Source organism: Stegostoma tigrinum, chromosome 24 (genome assembly GCF_030684315.1).
Source record: "Stegostoma tigrinum isolate sSteTig4 chromosome 24, sSteTig4.hap1, whole genome shotgun sequence".
In the NCBI taxonomy this organism is placed as follows: Eukaryota; Metazoa; Chordata; class Chondrichthyes; order Orectolobiformes; family Stegostomatidae; genus Stegostoma; species Stegostoma tigrinum.
In genome coordinates, this window is record NC_081377.1 from 46,970,153 (window position 1) to 46,989,184 (window position 19,032).

At 40.6% G+C, this 19,032-nt stretch overlaps 1 protein-coding gene across 1 annotated transcript in view; it reads right to left on the reverse strand.

Moving 5' to 3' along the window:
• The window catches only part of bsdc1 (BSD domain containing 1), a 48,260-nt gene that overhangs the window by 6,281 nt on the left and 22,947 nt on the right, over nt 1-19,032 (reverse strand). The window contains exons 6-10 of the mRNA XM_048557951.2: nt 18,375-18,490; nt 16,116-16,184; nt 14,093-14,174; nt 11,081-11,617; nt 4,992-5,095 (exon numbers count right to left, since the gene is read on the reverse strand). Of these exons, the coding sequence (XP_048413908.1) occupies nt 4,992-5,095; nt 11,081-11,617; nt 14,093-14,174; nt 16,116-16,184; nt 18,375-18,490 (908 nt within the window). The remainder of the gene's footprint in view (nt 1-4,991; nt 5,096-11,080; nt 11,618-14,092; nt 14,175-16,115; nt 16,185-18,374; nt 18,491-19,032) is intronic.

The following is a 19,032-nucleotide window of genomic DNA, read 5'->3' on the forward strand; positions in this document are numbered from 1 at the left end:
TGGTGGATTAATAAGTTTGCAATAGGTGAATTTGTGGATAGTGTAAAAGGTTGTCAGAGGATACAGCGGGATATAGATCAGCTGCAAATGTGAGCAAAGAAACAGCAGACAGAATTTAATCTGGACAAGTGCAAGGTGCCGCATTTTGGAAGATCAAAAGTAAGGAAACATATGCATTTAATGGCAGGACTCTGAATAGCACTGATATACAGAAGGATCTTGGGGTTCAAGCCCACAGCTCCCTGAAAGTGGCCTCGCAAGTAGACAAGGTGATAAAAGGTGGCATTATGGCATGCTTGCCTTTATAGGTAAGGGAATTGAGTAAAAGAGTCAGGATGGCTTGTTACAGCTTTAACAGACTTTCGTTAGGCCACATTTAAGAGTTTTACATTCAGTTTCCATTGCCAGGAAAGATGTGAAGGCTTTGGAGAGGCTGCAGTAGACGTTTACCAGGAGGATGCCTGGAATAGAGGGTATGAGCTATAAAGGAGAGGCTGGAAAAACTCGGGCTGTTTTCCTTGAGAGGCAGGGGCTGAGGGGAGACTGTAAATTTATGGAAAGTGTAGAAAGGGTTGACAGTCAGAATTCTCTTCCCAGAGTTCAAATATCTAATTCTAGGGGGCATGCATATAAAAAGGAGAGAGGAGGAAGTTCAAAGGAGAAGTGAGGGGCAAGAGTTTTTGTTCCACACAGGAGGGAGGAGGGAGGAGGAGGGAGGAGGGAGGAGGGAGGAGGGAGGAGGGAGGAGGGAGGAGGGAGGAGGGAGGAGGGAGGAGGGAGGAGGGAGGAGGGAGGAGGGAGGAGGGAGGAGGGAGGAGGGAGGAGGGAGGAGGGAGGAGGGAGGAGGGAGGAGGGAGGAGGGAGGAGGGAGGAACGCACTGCTATGTGCGTTGAGGCAGATGCGATAAAGACATTTCAGGGACTTTTAGATAAGCAAGTGATTATGCAAGGAATGGAGGGATATGGACCAAGGCAGGCAGAAGGGATTAGTTTCATTTGGCATCATGTTTGGCACAAGATCGTAGGCCAAAGGAACTGTTCCTGTGCTTACAGTTCTATGTTCTGCAACATTTTAATTCCACAATCATATAAATTGAGTTTTTCATCTTAATCCAACAACTTTAGCCACAAAATAAACAATCAATATTCAACGGATTGCTAATGTTATCATTCAAATTTATATAGATTCACAAATAATTTTATTTACATGAACAATGCTTCAAAAACTTACAAAATGCTCAATTACGTTCAATATCATGAATTATATTTTAGATGTGCAATGTATATTTACCTTGAGGGAAAAGCAGGTTACATACTGCATATTTAAACTTTAAAAATGTCCAATGAAATATAAGCAGATTTTTAAGATCGCTAGAAAAATACTTTCTAAGGTGCGGTGTGGTGAAGAGGGGAATATCTTTTGTGTAAAAAATAAATAAGGAAACTTCTTGTGACCTTGCTCACTGTTAAATGAGAAGAAATCAAATGGAACAATAACCAGGCAGGTTGTGGAGGGTGCAGCAACACATCAATGAAAAAGTATAATATATCAGTCCTCTGATTTCAATACACAAAGAACACTACAATGTTACCAACTCAAAGACTTTAAATGTGCCTTTGATTTTAAAAGGTGGCTTTCATTTTGTGTCAACAACAGGAGACACACCACCTCCAGATTCACTAAACTGATTCATCAGAAAATCAGATAAAAGAGACTTTATCTTCACTGAAAATCACACTGGGAAATAAATCCGCCCAAGAGCTAAACACCCAGGTATTATGGGATTAATTGCTCTTAGCATTTTAGACGATCATCCATTAAACTGAGAAATTCTCCTGTAGTTTTATAGGCATATAGTTATACACTATGGAAAGAGCCCTTCAGTACAACTCGTCCATGCTGACCAGATATCCTAACTAAGTCTAGTCCCATTTGCCAGCAGCTGGTCCATATCCCTCCAAACCCTTCCTATACATATACCCATCCAGATGCCTTTTAAAATGTTGTTATTGTACCAGCCTCCTCCTCCACCGGCAGCTCATTCCATACAAGCACCACCCTCTGCATGGAAAAGCTGCCCTTCGGTTCCGTTTTAAATCTTTGCCCTCTCACCTTAAACCTATGCCATCTAATTTTAAGAGACTCCTAACATGGGAGAAAGACCTTAGCTACTCATGCTATCCATGCCCCACATGATTTTATAAACCACCACAAAAGGTCACCCCTCAGCCTCTCCCTATAACTCAAAACCCTCCAATACTGGCAACATCCTTGTAAATCTTTTCTAAGCCCTTTCAAGTTTAACAACTTCCCTAAAGCAGGCAGACCAGAATTGAATGCGGTATTCTAAAGGAGGCCTAACCAAAGTTCTGTGCAGCCGCAACATGACCTCCCAACCCCAATACTCAATGCACTGGCTAACAAAGGCAAGCATACCAAATACCTTCTTCACCACCCTGTCTGTCTATCCACTTAAGGGTATATGTACCTGCACCCCAAGGTTTCTTTGTTCAGCAACATCCCCCAGGAATCGGGAATCTGAGGGAGGATCACCGGTCCTGAAACATTAACTGTTTTTTCCTTCACAGATGTTGCCAGACCTGCTGAGCTTTTCCAGCAACTTCTGTTTTCGTTCCCCAGGACTTTACCATTAAATGTATAAGTCCTGCCCTCATTTGCCATTCCAAAATGCAGTAACTCACAGTTACCTACGTTAAACTCCATCCACTAATCCTCAGCCCATTTGCCCATCTGATCAAGATCCTGCTGTACTCCAAAAGGTACCCTTCACTGTCATCTGCAAACTTACTAACCATTCCTCCTATGTTCACATCCAAATCATTTATATAAATGACAAAAAAAAATTGGACCCAGCACCAATCTTTACGGCACACTGCTGGCCAGAGGCCTCCAGTTAGATAAACAACCTCCCCCCCATCACCTCTATCTCCTCCTTAGAGCTAGCCATTGGGATACAAAATTGGCTTGCCCTATATTCCAGGCAATCTAACCTTGCCAACTGGTCTACCACACAGAACCTTGTCAAACACCTTACTGAAGTCCATACAGACAACGTCCACCATTTTCCTGAATCAATCCTCTTGGTCACTTCTTCCAAAAAAAATCAGTGAGGTATGATTTCCCACACACAAAGCCATGTTGACAATCTTTAACCAGTGCCTGCCTTTCCAAGTACATGTAAATCCTGACCCTCAGGACCCTCTCCAACAACTTGCCCACCACCAACGTCAGATTCACCAGCCTACAGTTCCCTGGTTTTTCCTTACCACCTTTCATAAATACTGGCATCACACTGGCCAAGTTCCAGGCTTGCAGCACCTCACCCGTGGCTACGGATGATACAGATATCTTGGCAAGAGGCCCAGCAACAATTCCATAGCTTCCAATAGAGTTCTAGGATGCACCTGATCAGGTCCCGGGGATTTATCCACCTTTATGCTTTGAGACATCTGGCACCTCCTTGTCTGTAATATTGACACTTTAAGAAATCACTATTTATTTCCAAGTTCTCTAGCCTCCATAGCCTTCTCCACAGTAAACACTGATGCAAAATACTCATTTATTATCTTCCCCCATCTTCTGTGGTTCCACAGATTGGCAGCCTTGTTGATCTTTAAAGGGCCCTGTTCTTTGCATAGTTACTGTTTTGTTCTTAACATACTTGTAGAATCTCTTTGGATTCTCCTTAACCTTATTTGCAAATGCTCTCTTGTCCTTTTCATGCCCTCCTAATTTCCCTCAAGTATACTCCTGCTGCCGTTACATTCCGAGCGATTTGCTCAATCCCAGCCGTCTATACCTGACATATGTCTCCTTTTATTTTCTTGACCAGAGCCTCAATAGCACCCCCTACACCTACCAGCCTTGGTCTTCACACTAACAGGAACATACTGTTTCTAGACCTCTGTAAACTCATTTTTAGCATGCTCCCCCTTTCCAGCTTTCCTTGCGAATAGCTGCCCAGTCAACTTGAGTGTTCTGGCCTAATACCCTCAAAATTGGCTTTCCTCCAATTTAAAACTTTAACTTTTTGATTTGGTCTATCTTTTTCCATTTTAAAACTGGCATTACGATCACCGGCCCCAAAGTGCTCCCCCAGACACCTCAATCACTAGCTTTGCCTTATTTCCCCAAAGAGGGTGAAGTTTTGCTCCTTCTCTAGTAGATTTTTCTACATACTGAATTTTAAAAGAAAATTATTGTACATACTTAAATTCCTCTCCATTGAAGGCCCTTAACACTATGGCAGTCCCAGTCTGTGTTTGGAAAATTAAAATCCTCTACCATTACAACTCTATTATTCTTACAAATAAATGAGATCTCCTTAGTTTCAGCAGCATGTAATCATTATGTGCCAACTTTCATCCCAAAAATAATTACAAAAAGACGTAATGCAACAGTTCAATCCAACAAAGGTTTTACTCAATAATGGGATGAGAAAAAGATAATGCTACGCTGACGGTCATCATCCCAAAAAGAGCACTGGTGACGTTTAGTGTCTGCTTTATAATTTCTGTATGTTATTTTAAGCTGTAGCTTAGTATTTAGCACATCACAGAAAGCAACATGTTATTATGCCCTTAAGCAATGAGAAAAATGTGGTAGACATCCCAAGTGACAAAGTTAACCATTATCAGAAGCTGTACAATCACATACTGAACACTGAATAACGTAACAACTTTGGGGTAATACGATCAGTTTGTTCAAGTATCTACTTTATCCAGGACCACAAGTTCCGGGGGGAAAAAGCCCAACAATGTATGATAGTGACTAGTTTTAAAAGGCTGTACCGCCATAGGTACTTTTTCCAGTAATAAAGTGAATATGAAATTACTTCACAGCACTCACTGTTTATTGCATGGATTACTCAAATTCCTTTAGCTTGTGGAAAGCTGCAGATTCACAGCAGTTACTAGTCTTAACAATTTCCCAGCTCAATCAGATAGGTTAGAAACCAGATTTACTGTACCTGTTCTGACACATCCACCCGGGACAGTGCTAACTGGACTTCTTCCTCGGTCATATCCAAATCAAAATCTTTTTCCCAGTCCTCACTGATATCTGTGCTAGACCCTGGAATAAGTAATAATTAGTTAGAACGAACATGATCAAAGATATGATAGAGCTTTCTTTTAAAAAAAGAAATCATCAAGTAATGGACAATTAGCAAAATTGCTACATATCACCAGCTTCTTTTCTAAATGGTATATTAGTGGTTGAATTAATTTCTGTATAGTCCAAATATCAATATTTTCTTATCAAACTTCAGTCTTTTTCTCCTGAACATGCCTGGCTTGGTCACAATGAATAACAAACATGACTTTGTTAAGGGGAGGTCACACCTGACCAACCTGATTGGATTTTTGGAAGAGGTGACCAAGTGTGTAGGTGACGACACTGCTTTAGAAAACATCCTTAAATAGGAGCCTGATAGCAAAATGTAACAGTCCACGGGTTCCAAGGAAATTTGGCAAATTGGATTCACGGGTTGGCTGGGTAGCAGCAGCAGCAGCAGAGTGTGATATTTGAGGGGTGCCTTACCAACTGGAAGTCTGTGTCCAGTAGGGTCCAAGGTTGCAGACTTGCTCACCAAATCACTGTTCGATTGCAGACGATGCATCACCCTGCTAGGTAACCCAGTGGGGTCCTTCAAGGGTTAGTATGGAGGCCTTTGCTGTTTGTGATTCATATAAATGATTTAGACTTGAATGTAGAAGGGTTGATCAGTAATTTTTCAAGATACAAAAACTGGTGAGATAAATAGGATTTATCTATTTATAGATAAATAGATAGCCTTAGATTATAGATTATAGACAAGCTTAGTAGATGGGCTGATCACTGGCAATCCGAATTCATTCTGGATAAATGTGTAATAATGGAATACATGAATAACCATAGGAAACACAGAGGATCGGAAAGACATTGGTATGCACGTGCATTGGTCCCTTAAGGCATTAGTATAGGTGGATAAAGTGATTAAGCCAGCAAATGGGACACTTGCCTTAATGTGCTGAAGCACAGAGTTCAAGAGCAGGCAGGCTATGCTGGAACTAAAATAAATCTTGCTTAGGCCACAGTTAGAATATCGTGTGAAATTCTGGGATCCACATCATTGGAGGGATGTGATTGTGCTGGTGAAGGTGCAGAGGAGATTTACCATTGCCTGGGCTGGAGAGTTTTACTCACGGAAAGAGATTAGACAGACTGGGGTTGCTTTCCTTAAAGGAGAGGAGATTGAGAAGGGACATGGTTGACATATAAGATTATGAGGGGTGCAGACAGGAAAAAAAATTTTTTCCCTTGGAGGGATCAATGTCGAGGGGGAACAGACTTATAAGGTGAGGGGCAGAACGATTAGAAGACTCAAGGAAAAACATCTTTCACTAGTGGTAGGAATCTGGAACTCACTCCTTGTAAGAGTAATAGAGGCAGAAATCCTTATATATCTAAATATTGCTTCCATGTTGCAAGTTGACATAAGCACATAAAGCTGTGGGCCAAGTGCTGGAAAATGGGAATAAAATACTTAATTGGCTGCTTTGTTTGGCTAGTGTGGACACAATGGACCAAAGGGCCTTTGTGTGCACTGTGGATCTCTGACTTGATGGCTATGCTGCCTGTAGAACAGTCAATCCTGTTTCAGTACCTTGTGATACTGCATGGATAAGGAATGTCAACGCGCTCTCTAACCACAGGGTTTCTTGGGTCTGAGCCTGATCAGTCTTTCCAAATATACACACATTTCTTTCTAGCAAAGGGGAATGTAGTCAGCCAGTGGGCACCCAAGTCAATTTCCCTTCCCCAATTTAAGTAACAAATCAACTGAAACATGTGTCTGTCATTCTGGTTAAGGAGGAAGCAAAACAGAAAACAGGGAACTACAGACTTGTTAGCCTTATGTCAGTGGGAGAGAAAACACTAAATCTAATATAAAAGGATGTAATAACATAGGATAATAATGATCTAATTGGGCAGTTAACATGGAGGAGTTTTTGAAGATGTTACTAATAAAGTTGATAAGGCAAGTTGATGAACGGAGTACATTTGAATTTTGATAAGGTCCATCACAGGTGGTTGGCTAAGAACATTACCTTGTAAGAAATATTCTTTACTGTATTGGTATGGATTAGTGGCTGGCTAACAGACAGAAAACAAAGTAGGAATAAATGGGTCACTCTTATGTTGGTAGACAGGCAGCGAAGGATCACAGGGATCAGTACTTCGGCCCTAGCTATTCACAATATATATCGATGGCTTGGATGTGGGACCAAACATAATACATCCAAAGTTGCATATGATACAAAAGCAAGCAGAGATGTGTTATGAGGAAGGTGTAAAACGATTCCAGGGGTGGTGTACAGGCTTAGGTGAGTGGACTGTAATATGGCAGATGGAATATAAAGAGGAAAGTTGTGACATTATTCACTTTGGTAGGAGGAACAATGCCCAAAGTATCTCTTAAATGATGAGAGGTTGGAAAGTGTAGATGTATAAAGAAGACAGTGTCAATATGTCTCTGAAGACCAACATGCAGATGCAAGCAACTATGACGAAGGCTAATGAAATTAGCCTCTGTCACAAGAGAAAATAAGTATAGGGATGTGAAGTCTTGCTTCAATTGTATTAGATCATGCCTGCAGTATTGTGTGTAGCTTTGGTCTCACTGTCCTGTGAAGAAAGGCTGAGCATACTAGGCCAGTATACTCACGAATTTCAAAGAATGAGACGTGTGATATCATCGAAAATTACAAAATAATTAGAAGTGATATACAGGGTAGATACAGGTAAGATGTCTCCCCGAGTGAAGTGTCTGGAACCAGAGACACCGTTTTAAAAATAAGGAAAATGCCACTTAGGTCTCAGATGAGGGGCAATTATTTTACTCAAAGGATTATGATCCATTGGAACATTCCAGGTTGTGGATTCTAGAATTGGGAGGCACAGTTTGAGAATTAGGGCCTGACCTTTCAAGAGGCATGTTAGGAAACAGCTCTGCACACAAAGGGGTGGTAGACGTTGGAACTTTTTTTCCTCCCCAACTAATAGTGGAACAGCAGCAGACAAACATTTTGTTAATTTTGTGTTTTGGTATATGGAATCAGCCATGATCTCGTTGAGCCTGTTCCATCATTCAAGGGGCTGAAATGACCTATGCCAGTTCCTTTGTAATTAACTCCTCTCAGAGTGCATTCTGTGTACGGAACAGAATCAATTTTCTACATTAATTTTGAGAGGATTTTACTCCAACATAGCAAGAAGGATTCTCCCATGCAGTTTAAAGAAATAAACTGGTTCACTGGGAAATCAGAAATTATTATTTAGGCCACACACTTTTGGTTCCTTGATCTGCTGCAGAACACATTTTAGTTACAAACAACTCATGAATGACATTTAATACCACTGCCGTAATACTTTTATAAAGGACTGCAGAGGGCAGCAATAATCCTCTGGTCCAGAAGCCTGGACTAAAGCTCTAGAGACAAAAGTTAACATCCTATTATAGCAGCTGAGGTCACTTAAATTCAATTTCCTAGTAACTCTGGATTAAATTCTAGCTCATTCATATCAAAACTGTTGAATTCAGATTATAAAAGCTGATTCGTTAAAATCCTGCAGGAACAGAAATGTGCTGTGATAGCTGGCATGGCATTTATGTGACTCCACACCCACCACAATGCAGGAGGTGATAGCCTCATGGTATTATCGCTAGACTATTAACGCAGAAACTCAGCTAATGTTCTGGGGACCCGGGTTTGATGGTGGAATTTGAATTCAACAATAATCTAGAATTAAGAATCTACTGATGACCATGAAACCATTGTTGATTGCCAGAAAAACATCTGATTCACTAGTGTCCTTCAGGGAAGGAAATCTGCCATCCCTCAGTCTGGCCTACATGTGACTTCAAACCCACAGCAATGTGGTTGACTCTCAATTACCCTCTGAAATGGCCTAGCAAGCCACTCAGTTCAAAGATAACTAGGGACAGACATTAAATGCTGCTCAGCCAGCGATTTTCACATCCAACGAGTGATTTTTTAAAAGATGCAGCTAATTCTGAATGCCATTTCAGAGGGTCAATCTACTCAATTTATGGGCAACGTGAGATGGACAATAAACGCTGGCTTTGTCAGTGATGTCAACATCCCAAGTGGGAGTTTAAAAAAATGTTGATTTGATATTAGGACTGATGAACCACACCAGCATACTTTTTTCAGAGAAAGCAAATGCATAAAACTAAACTATCCAGTCACTAAGAAACAATTTAGGATCTTTGAGGAAAAGAAAGCTATTATCCACCAGGACCAGCTATGCAAATACATTGAAGATACAATGCTTCAAAATGCATGGTTTCTTAGGACCACACTAATGTCACTTTTTGATGCATTTTATTAAACCATATTTTAATAACATTATCTACCATATTATTTCTGACAGTCTCTGGCATTGCATTCTTCAGCTTAAGAAACTCAGAAAACGCTCCCAACATTTTACTGGAGTTGGAAACAGGTTTTTAAAATTTCAGTGAAAACACGGAGAGGACAATCAAGTTTGTTAAATGTGAACATTTGAACTAATCTCATGCCTCTTTGAATCTAGTAGCAATTGCATTAGTTCTTTGACAACATCAACTGTTTAATGGAGTTTAATTCTAAAGGATAGAGAGTAAGTATGGTGAACAGACTTTGGGAGTCAGGTAAGTTACTCACTGCAGTATTCCTAGCATCTGTCCTGCTCTTGTAGGCACTGCATTTATATAGCAAGTCCAAGTTTGCTGAGTTTTGTTGCATTTAAACATGGTCTGCTTCACTATCAGAGCAATTGCAAAGAGTGCTGAACATTGCCGTTTGTTATTACATATAAATGATATAGGAGGGGATAATAAGTAAAATGTGAGAAAGATAAAGATTGGCCAGATGGTTTACAATGAGGAGGAACGTATTAGGTTACAAGAGGAAGAAAAAAAAAGACAGACTGAAATTTAACCCTGAAAAGTATGAACTGATGCACTTTGGCAAATGTAACAAGAAAAGGGAGTACTCAATGAGTGACAGGACACTAGGAAACTCTGAGGGATCTTCAGGTACTTGTCCACAGATCCCTGACGGTGAAGGACAGGTTGGGGACCTACAGGACACTCACCTTTGCCACGGCATTGATCATCAGAGCAAGGAGCGTATGGTGAAGCTGTACAGGACTTCGATTAGGCTACAGCTAGAATATATTCAGCAGCTCTCATCATTGCACGACAGGAAGATATGATTGCACTAGAGGAGTGCAGAGGAGATTCACCAGAACGTTGCCTGTGATGGAGCATTTCAAGTATGAAGAAAGACTGGATAAGCTTGGATTGTTTTCTTTGGAGCAAGAAAGGCCGAGGGGATCTGATTGAGGTGTAGCAGACTGAGGGGCATGGGCAGTGAACAGAATGCAGTTATTCCCTCAGCTGAATGATCTATGAAAAGAGAGCATAATTTGAAGATGAAATGCAGGAGGTTGAAGAGAGGATTTGGAGGAAAAAAGAGATTTGCACCCAGAAGGTGGTGGGAATCTGGAATGTACTGCCTAGTTTAGTAGAGACAAGAAACCACGCAACTTTTAAAATTTATTCGAATGATTACTTGAAATGTTATCATTCAAGGCAATAGGCCACGTGCTGGAAATTGAAAAGATTGCACATTTAGACCAGTTTTGTGTTGAAGCAGCCAGAATGAGCCAAAGAGCCTCTTCTGTACTGTGTGACTGACTATCACAACCTAAAAAAAGGATTGCTTCTCATTGTGCCTAATGCATTTCTAGACTTAAGGGATGCAATGATCTATTAAAAATAAGTGGATTATGAATTCTTAAAGCAGCAAGAGGTTTACTGCATTGATTTTTTAAATAAGTTCCATTTTATGGATTATAAAATTCACCCCTTTCTAATTATAAATATTATTTAAAAACACACCTGCGACTTGCTTTTGGGTCCCATTTTAAGACTAGTAGGTTTATTTACCACTATTCCCCTTCTGGCTCCATCTGTACTTAGCACACATACACCATTTGTAACAATACCTTTCTTTCCATTATTGGATGGTGTTGATTTTCCACTGTCGGAGTTAAGTTCATACACTCTCAAATCAATTGGTCCATCATCTTTTGTAGTCTCCAGTTTGTTTGTGTTCTGTGCCTCAAACACTGCACCAGATACTGCAGTAAACTCCTTCGTTTTTTGATATTTTGTTGATCCATTTGCTTCTTCTTCTGGGATCGAAAGTCTGCCCTTACTACTTGGCTTCAAATCTTGTTGTACCACCAGCTCCACACTGGTTTCTACTACATTGCCTGCAATTTCCTTTACAGTCTCCTCAGACCTAGACGTCTCACTGGATGTGGAGATTTGACTTCTCAACTGGAGTTCTGTGGAGGTGCTGATGACACTATCAGACTGGCATTCCAATGGCCTTGGCATGACGTCAGCAATATTCTGGTTCTGAAGTTCAACTGAATGCTCCAGCCTACAGCATGCAACTGGAGATTGTAAATGCGATAATGGCTTTTGCGGCATATGTCGTAAATCTGAATTGGGAGACGAAGCACCTACAAATTCATCTGCAAGAATACAACATTGCATAGTTTTTTCACACTGTATGCAGTTGATTTTTCATTGAAAATTGTAAAAACGTCTGAGCAAAAGGATCAACAATCTAGAATCATACTATACTACACTGAAATCAATTGTAAACCAAATAACAGTACTTCATTTTTCAAAAAAAATTCAAAATAATCAGTGCATTTCTTATTATACACTTTCATGAACACTTTGGCTTACTTTTGATGTGATGATTAAGACAAATACAAAATACCGTGGATGCTTCAAATCTAAATTGCAAAAAGAAAGTCTGCAAATGCTCAAAGTCAGGCAGAATATTGAACAGAGTTAACATTTTAAAATGATATTTCATGAGAAGGTTCTGACAAATAGGGAGTTCTCTCTCCCGACAGATCCTCTCTCATCTACTGTGTATTTTCTGCATTTTCTTTTAATTTTACATTGGTCTAGTGTATTTTAGATCTTTTCAGAAATGCTAATTAATATTAAAATGAATGTAGTCTTGTGTTTTAGTCTTGCATATTAGCAAGACTGTAAAGAAGGTGACAAAGCAAAAGAAATAGGACCAAAAGTAGGCCATTTTGCCTCTCAAACCTGCCTTGCCATTCAACAAGATCACAGCTAATTTGTCCCAGGCCTCAAACCCTCTTTCGTGCCAGCTCAGCATAACAATCAATGCCCCAACATTTCATAAGCCTGCCTACCTTTTTAAATACTTCCAATGATCTAGCCTCCACAACTCTCTCAGACAATTTCAGACGTTCACTACCCTTTGGAGAAGAAATTATTTTGCATCACAGTTTTAAATGTATTCCTTATTCTGTAAATAATCCTCACCACTGATACCCCACAAGGCTGTGCAATCAGCCCCTTACTATACAGTCCTTACACATTTACAACTGTGGGGCCAAATTCAGCTCTGACTTGATTTACAAATTTGCAAATGACGCGACCGTAGTGGGTGGGATCTCAAACAGTGATGAGAGTGTGTTCAGGAAAGAGACAGAGCTTGGTGGCATGGTGTGAAGATAATAACCTCTCCTTCAATGTCAGCAAAACGAAGGTGGTGGTCATTGACATCAGGAAGCAGAGCAGAGGAGATATCCCTGTCTGCATCAATGTTGCTGAGGTGGAGATGGTCAAGAGCATCAAGTCACTAGAAGTAAATGTCACCAATCTGACCTAGCCCATCCATGTCAACAGTATGGTGAAGAAAGCACACCAACACCTCTACTTCCCTGGGAGGCTAAGGGAATTCAGCACGTCCACAACAACACTTACCAATTTTTCTTTTCATCAGATGCATCACGGAATGCAGCCTTGGTCTGATCTGGGTGAGTGATTGACTTGTCAATGTTTATGGGACCACAATTTTTTTTGTAAACTGGACCTTCCACCAACAACCTGGGTAGTCACTTTTGACTAGAAACTTAACCATATAAATACTGTGATTTCAACAGCAAGTCAGAGACTGGTAATTCTGCAACAAATAAGTTGTTTCCTACCCAGCACTGACACCCTCCCCAAAGCCTCCTCACAATCTGCAAGTCACGATTATGACAGGATATTCTTCTGTCTGTATGTGTGTAGCTCTAACACTTACAAAACGCAAACATTCAAGACAAAACAGGTTTCTTGATCAGTGCCCATCTGACACCATAACTATTCACTCTTGATCACCATGCACAGTGGCAGCAGAGTGAACCATCTACAAAGGTCTATTGAAGTGACCCAGCAAAGCTGCTTGACTGCAGTATCAAATCTTGTGGCCGTTGTACTATCCTGAAGAACTAAGGCAGCAAGTACATGGGAACAGCCACCAGCTTTAAAAAAGTCTCCCTACAAACCACGTGCCACCCTCTAACTACAGCACTATTCCTTTAGTGGGGTTCGGTCAAAATCATGGAGCTCTCTGAGCAGTACCAGTGATGGACTCTCACCATATGTACAGCAGCAGTTCAAGACATCAACAAATCATCACCTCCAAGGTCAATTAGGTATGGGAGGTAAATGCCAAGCAAGATAGCGATGCTCATATCTTCCAAATAAATAAAAGACCAATTAAGACTTAACTATATGGTTAAGAATCTGGAATAACCTTCAGACTGGCCAAGTAAGGTCCAACATTCCCTTCAAGCTCTGCAGCTGTTGGGAAGCTCCAAGCACATTGGCATATTGACCAATGCAGTCTGTGCACGGACCTCAGGAGAACCTTTCTCTCCCCTCACATGCTGCCAAGCCAGCCAAGTCTCTCCAGCAATTTCTATCTTTGTTTCAGATTTCTGGCACTTTTAGTATTTTGCTTTAATCGGAATGAACCATATAGGTTTTTATAACAATCTGTAATTACATGGTCACTATTAATGATACTGGCATTCATAAAAATATTCTTAACAACATACAGTACAGCAAGAAAAGTTTTGGCAAAAGATGTTCTCCTTACTATTAACTTTAATAGAATTTGAAATCCTTACCTTCTTCCTCTTCCCATTGAAGCTCCTCTGCATGAGAGGTCTGCTCCGCTCTCTGCTTCAGTGCTACTCTCCTGGTCTCGTCCTGTGAAAGGGCACTTCAGTTAGCATTTACTCCAACTTGTTCAACCAGATGTTTAATACAAGTTTAATAAGCTCATTTTAAAAATATTTGACAGACACTACAATTAGATTTAAAATTTAAAAACCAAACTAATCAAGATTTAACACATCATATTTTAGCCCAAATCCCTTTAAGTATAAGCTTTGGATGTACAGTACCTCCAATTTCTAACTCAGCCAATTTGATGCAAGAGGTACAGCAGAAATATCACAGTTATGGCACAGTAAGCAGACATTCAGTCCAAGATATCTGCACCAGCTCTCCTACTGAGAAATTCACATATGCCATTATCCCACCTTCTCCCATCGCCCCCTCCAATTCTCTTGAATGCTGCATTGAAGAAGTTTTCAAAACAAGGCAGCACATTCCAAACATTAACCACACTCAGAAAGAAAGAAATCAGGTCATGTTTGTTTCCTTCATTACTTTAAATCTATGCTTCCTTGTTCTCAAACCTTTCAAAAGTAGAAATTTTGCTCCCTCCAAAAACGGATTCATATCTTCCCACTGTCACTATTTACCTCAGCCCAACAGACCAATTTGTAAGATAATAAAATGTGAGGCTGGATGAACACAGCAGGCCAAGCAGCATCTCAGGAGCACAAAAGCTGACGTTTCGGGCCTAGAAAAGGGTCTAGGCCCGAAACATCAGCTTTTGTGCTCCTGAGATGCTGCTTGGCCTGCTGTGTTCATCCAGCCTCACATTTTATTATCTTGGATTCTCCAGCATCTGCAGTTCCCATTATCTCTGAGACCGATTTGTAATCTTAGCATCTCATTTGACTTTAAAAAGGAGCTTTAAAAACTTATTTGCTTATGAATATTACTACTATCACCACAACACCAACTCTACCTCAGTCCTTCCACCACTGAAATCCAACTAAACATTTCTGTCCTCTGCAGGCTTTTGTATTAGTTTTGTTATTGGCCACATATCAACAGTAATTTATCATAATTACCTGTTCTACACTAACTTATGGTCACTTACCACCTCATCCTTACTGAATTAACCCTGTTCACTTGTCCTGCAGTACATTTATTACAAAATTGCTGGCATCTTTAAATCCCTTCATACCTTGATCCACCAATGAAACAGATCATACATCTAGTCCATACCTTCTCTGAAACTCTATTCCTCTGACTCTAGCCATTGAGAACCTCTAACATTTCCCTATATCTCACCAAATGCAACAGTTAAACCGCATCAATATATCCCATTTATGGCAGAGAAAAGTCCCGACACACCTCACAGAAGGTGTAACCAAAAATGGAAGCCAAGTCCATGAAAGTGATATTGGAAGTGTGTTTGAACAGCGACCAAAACTCTGGTATAAGAAGTAAACATAAGAACATTGAGGGGAAGTAGTGTAGGCGCTCAGGAAGTGAATTCTCAGGTATAGAACCTTGCCATTAAAAAGCACGGCAGTTCAGCGGTTAGCAATGCTACCTCACAGGGACGTGGGTTCAACTCCACCCTCAGGCAACTGTATGTGTAGTTTGTACATTCTCCCCATGTCTGCATAGGTTTCCTCCAGGTGCTCCGGTTTCCTCCCACGGCCCACAGATGCGCAGGGTAGGTGGACTGGCCACCCTAAATTGCCGAGTGTTCACGGATGTGTAGATTATAGTGTTATGGGGGAATAGGTTTGGGTGGGATGCTGGGAGGGCCGGTGTGGACTTGTTGGGACAAAAAGGGCTGCTTCCAAACTGTAGGGATTCTATGAAATAGTGGGGTGAAGCAAGGAAGAAATTCATTAAAAAAAAACTTAGGAGTCAGCAAAATGAAGTATAGTGCATTCCAAAACAAACTTTTACAATTGGTCAGCTGACCTGATAACTGACTGATAGCCTAAAAAACTAGGATAAATATTTCAATCATTATTGAACTCAGTAATGACCCACCTGTTCCAACTGATACAGTTTATAAAAGTATCGATGCCAAAATTCTGAATGAGATACGGCTGCTGGTACCTATTATAAGAGAGGGAAAAACAAAACTGAAGACTATTTCATATCTCAATTGCACAGCTTTTAGATTATTGAATTAAATTATAGCAACAAAAACGTTGAGGCGCTTATTCCAGTCTTTATACATGACATCTATGCTGGCAGGTAGAATGGCAGGCATGTGAAGGTTCTTCCAGAATTTGGTTTAGGCAATTTAATCTGCCAGCAGGAATCAATGTTGAGCAGGCCACTGTTGAGGCATAATCATCTGGTTTTCGGGCGACCACAGTCCAGGTTATGACATGAGATGTACATCTGCACCAGGTTTGTGGAAACTACCCAAGTTTAAAATTTTGATGTTTCCTGGGACTGGTCATGAATATCTCTGGTTCGGAGTTAGATTCGGAGAGTTCAGGCAGTCTGCTTACTGACCTTGACAGTTACGGAGGACAGAGAAAACCACATAAATAACTGCCAGGTGCAGAAAGGAGAGGTGATGGCCTTGTGGCATTATCACCAGACTATTAATCCAGAGACCCTGGTAATTTTGTGGAGACCTGGGTTTGAATCCTGCCATGGCAAACAGTAAAATTTGAATTCAATATATATCTGGAGACAAGATTCTAATGAATAACAGGAAACTATTGTTGCCTATAGGAAAAACCGATAGGGTTCACTAATTTTGTGTCCTTATTTGGTCTGACCTACCATATGAGCCCAGACCCACAGCAATCTGGCTAACTTTTAATTGGCCTCTGGGTAATAAATGCTGGCCTGGCCAGTGATTCCCGCAACCAACGAATGAATAAAACAAAGTTTAAAAAAAAAAGAGAACTGAAAGGAGATAAAGTCAAACTTTACATTCATCAGGACCAAATACAAGAAACTATGCTTGAAAATAGGACAATCTGTCTAGCAAGAGATGACGCCTGAATGAGCCATCACTGGTATGGCAATATCAGACAGACTGACAGTTTCCATGACTCAAAAATCTTCCTTAAGCATACATAAAACAAGATCTTGTGCGTTCACATATGCGGCTTGTAGCAGAAACAAATGCACTCCACTCTATACTTGATGGGTGTCTAACCTCTGGTGACACGGAGATGGAATCTCTGTTGCATTCACATGGCAATGCCCTGACCAGTTACATCTGCCAGATCTGGGAACTAAAACTGACAACTTACAGTTTCTGCTGCATTGCCAGGCCAACAACAATCCAAGCAATGAGCACCCTTTTCACATTGTGTGAAATGGAGTCCCTTTTTCAGCCTGGATTCTTGCATCAATTCTCCTTAAAGTCCAAGGCAAAAAAAACTTCACATCCCCTTTTAGCAACATTTAGGAAAACATACTGTAACCAATGATAAATGCACCCCACCTACCTCACCAACTAGCCCTCCAACCTTACTCACACATTAACATATTCACCTCACTCAACCACTCACTGTTATTCGGATTGAATATTTTATGTGTCAATAGTGCCATAAAGGGATAGAGTGACCTGTTTTTCCTTGACGGAATTTGATCACTTCATGGTTCAAAGAGACATTCATGGTTGCAGAAATAAAGTCAGGTTCAAGAGACCATAGTAAAAATGTGAAAGAGCATCAAAGTTGCTGGAAAAGCTTAGCAGATCTGGCAGCATCTGTGGAGGAGAAAGCAGAGTTAACATTTTGGGTCTGGTGACCCTTCTTCAGAACCCTGCTGAGCTTTTCCAGCAACTTTGTTTTTGTTCCTGATTTACAGCATCCGCAGTTCTTTTGGTTCTGAAAGAGAATCAAGTTGGGAGTGTTTGAGTGGATCAATGACCTGATGATGACTACAACACCTCAGAAGGACCAGACTATCCTGTCCTCAATATTTCAAAATATAAAATATTTATACAAGGGTAACATATTTGGCACTCTTGGCAATGGTGTTTGCAATGGGGGGGGGGGTGGTGGTGGAAGAGTGGAAAGAGGGATAGAGAATGTACCGAGTATATTGTTCTACGCCACATAACATCAAGAATAAATGACTAAATTACGTTTTGGTGATTGTTGATCCTCATATCACGAATGTTCAGTTGAACAGAATTCGGCAATATCAAACACTGAAGTGACCCCTCAATGCTCATCTGGTGTCTCACTTGTTGCAACTGGGTTTGATCTAACAACGTTATTCAGACAGAGCATTAGCAAGTATAAGCAGAATGGTTGACATAGTACATACCATTTTTGTGTAAAGCGCACGTACTGCTGGACTGTTAACCAATAGGTCAGAGATTTCCCCTTTCTGATTTTCAAGATTAAAATCAGCAACCCACTCTTCATAGAGTTCCAGGGGCCCTGAACAGAAAGTAAACACAGCCAATGTACAAGTTAAAAAAAGTTTCAGCCAATAAAAGACAAATTACAAAAGTCTATCTTGTTTATTCTTACTGCTTATTCAAATGATTCTGCCAAATTACTCCCCATGACACTTTGATAAGGAGCTTTTTGCTGAAGACTCATTTTCAATGTTAAGTTAATTTCACCTGAAAACCCTAACACAGTACACCATGGAGGATACAAGCTACATCTCTGAAACAGCCATTAATCAGGATATTAACCTAATAGACAATAAGATTAGCTTAACCTCGGTAGTTGGTAAAATTCTGGAATCCATTGTCAAGGATGAGATTTCAAAATTCCTGGAAGTGCAGGGTCAGATTAAAACAAGTCAGCATGGTTTTAGTAAAGATAGGTCATGCCTGACAAAACTGTTAGAATTCTTCAAAGTGGTAACAAGTAGTGGAAACCCAGTAGATGTTATCTGTCTAGACTTCCAAAAGGCCTTTGATAAGGTGCCTCACGGGAGGCTGCTGAGAAAGGTGAGGGCCCATGGTGTT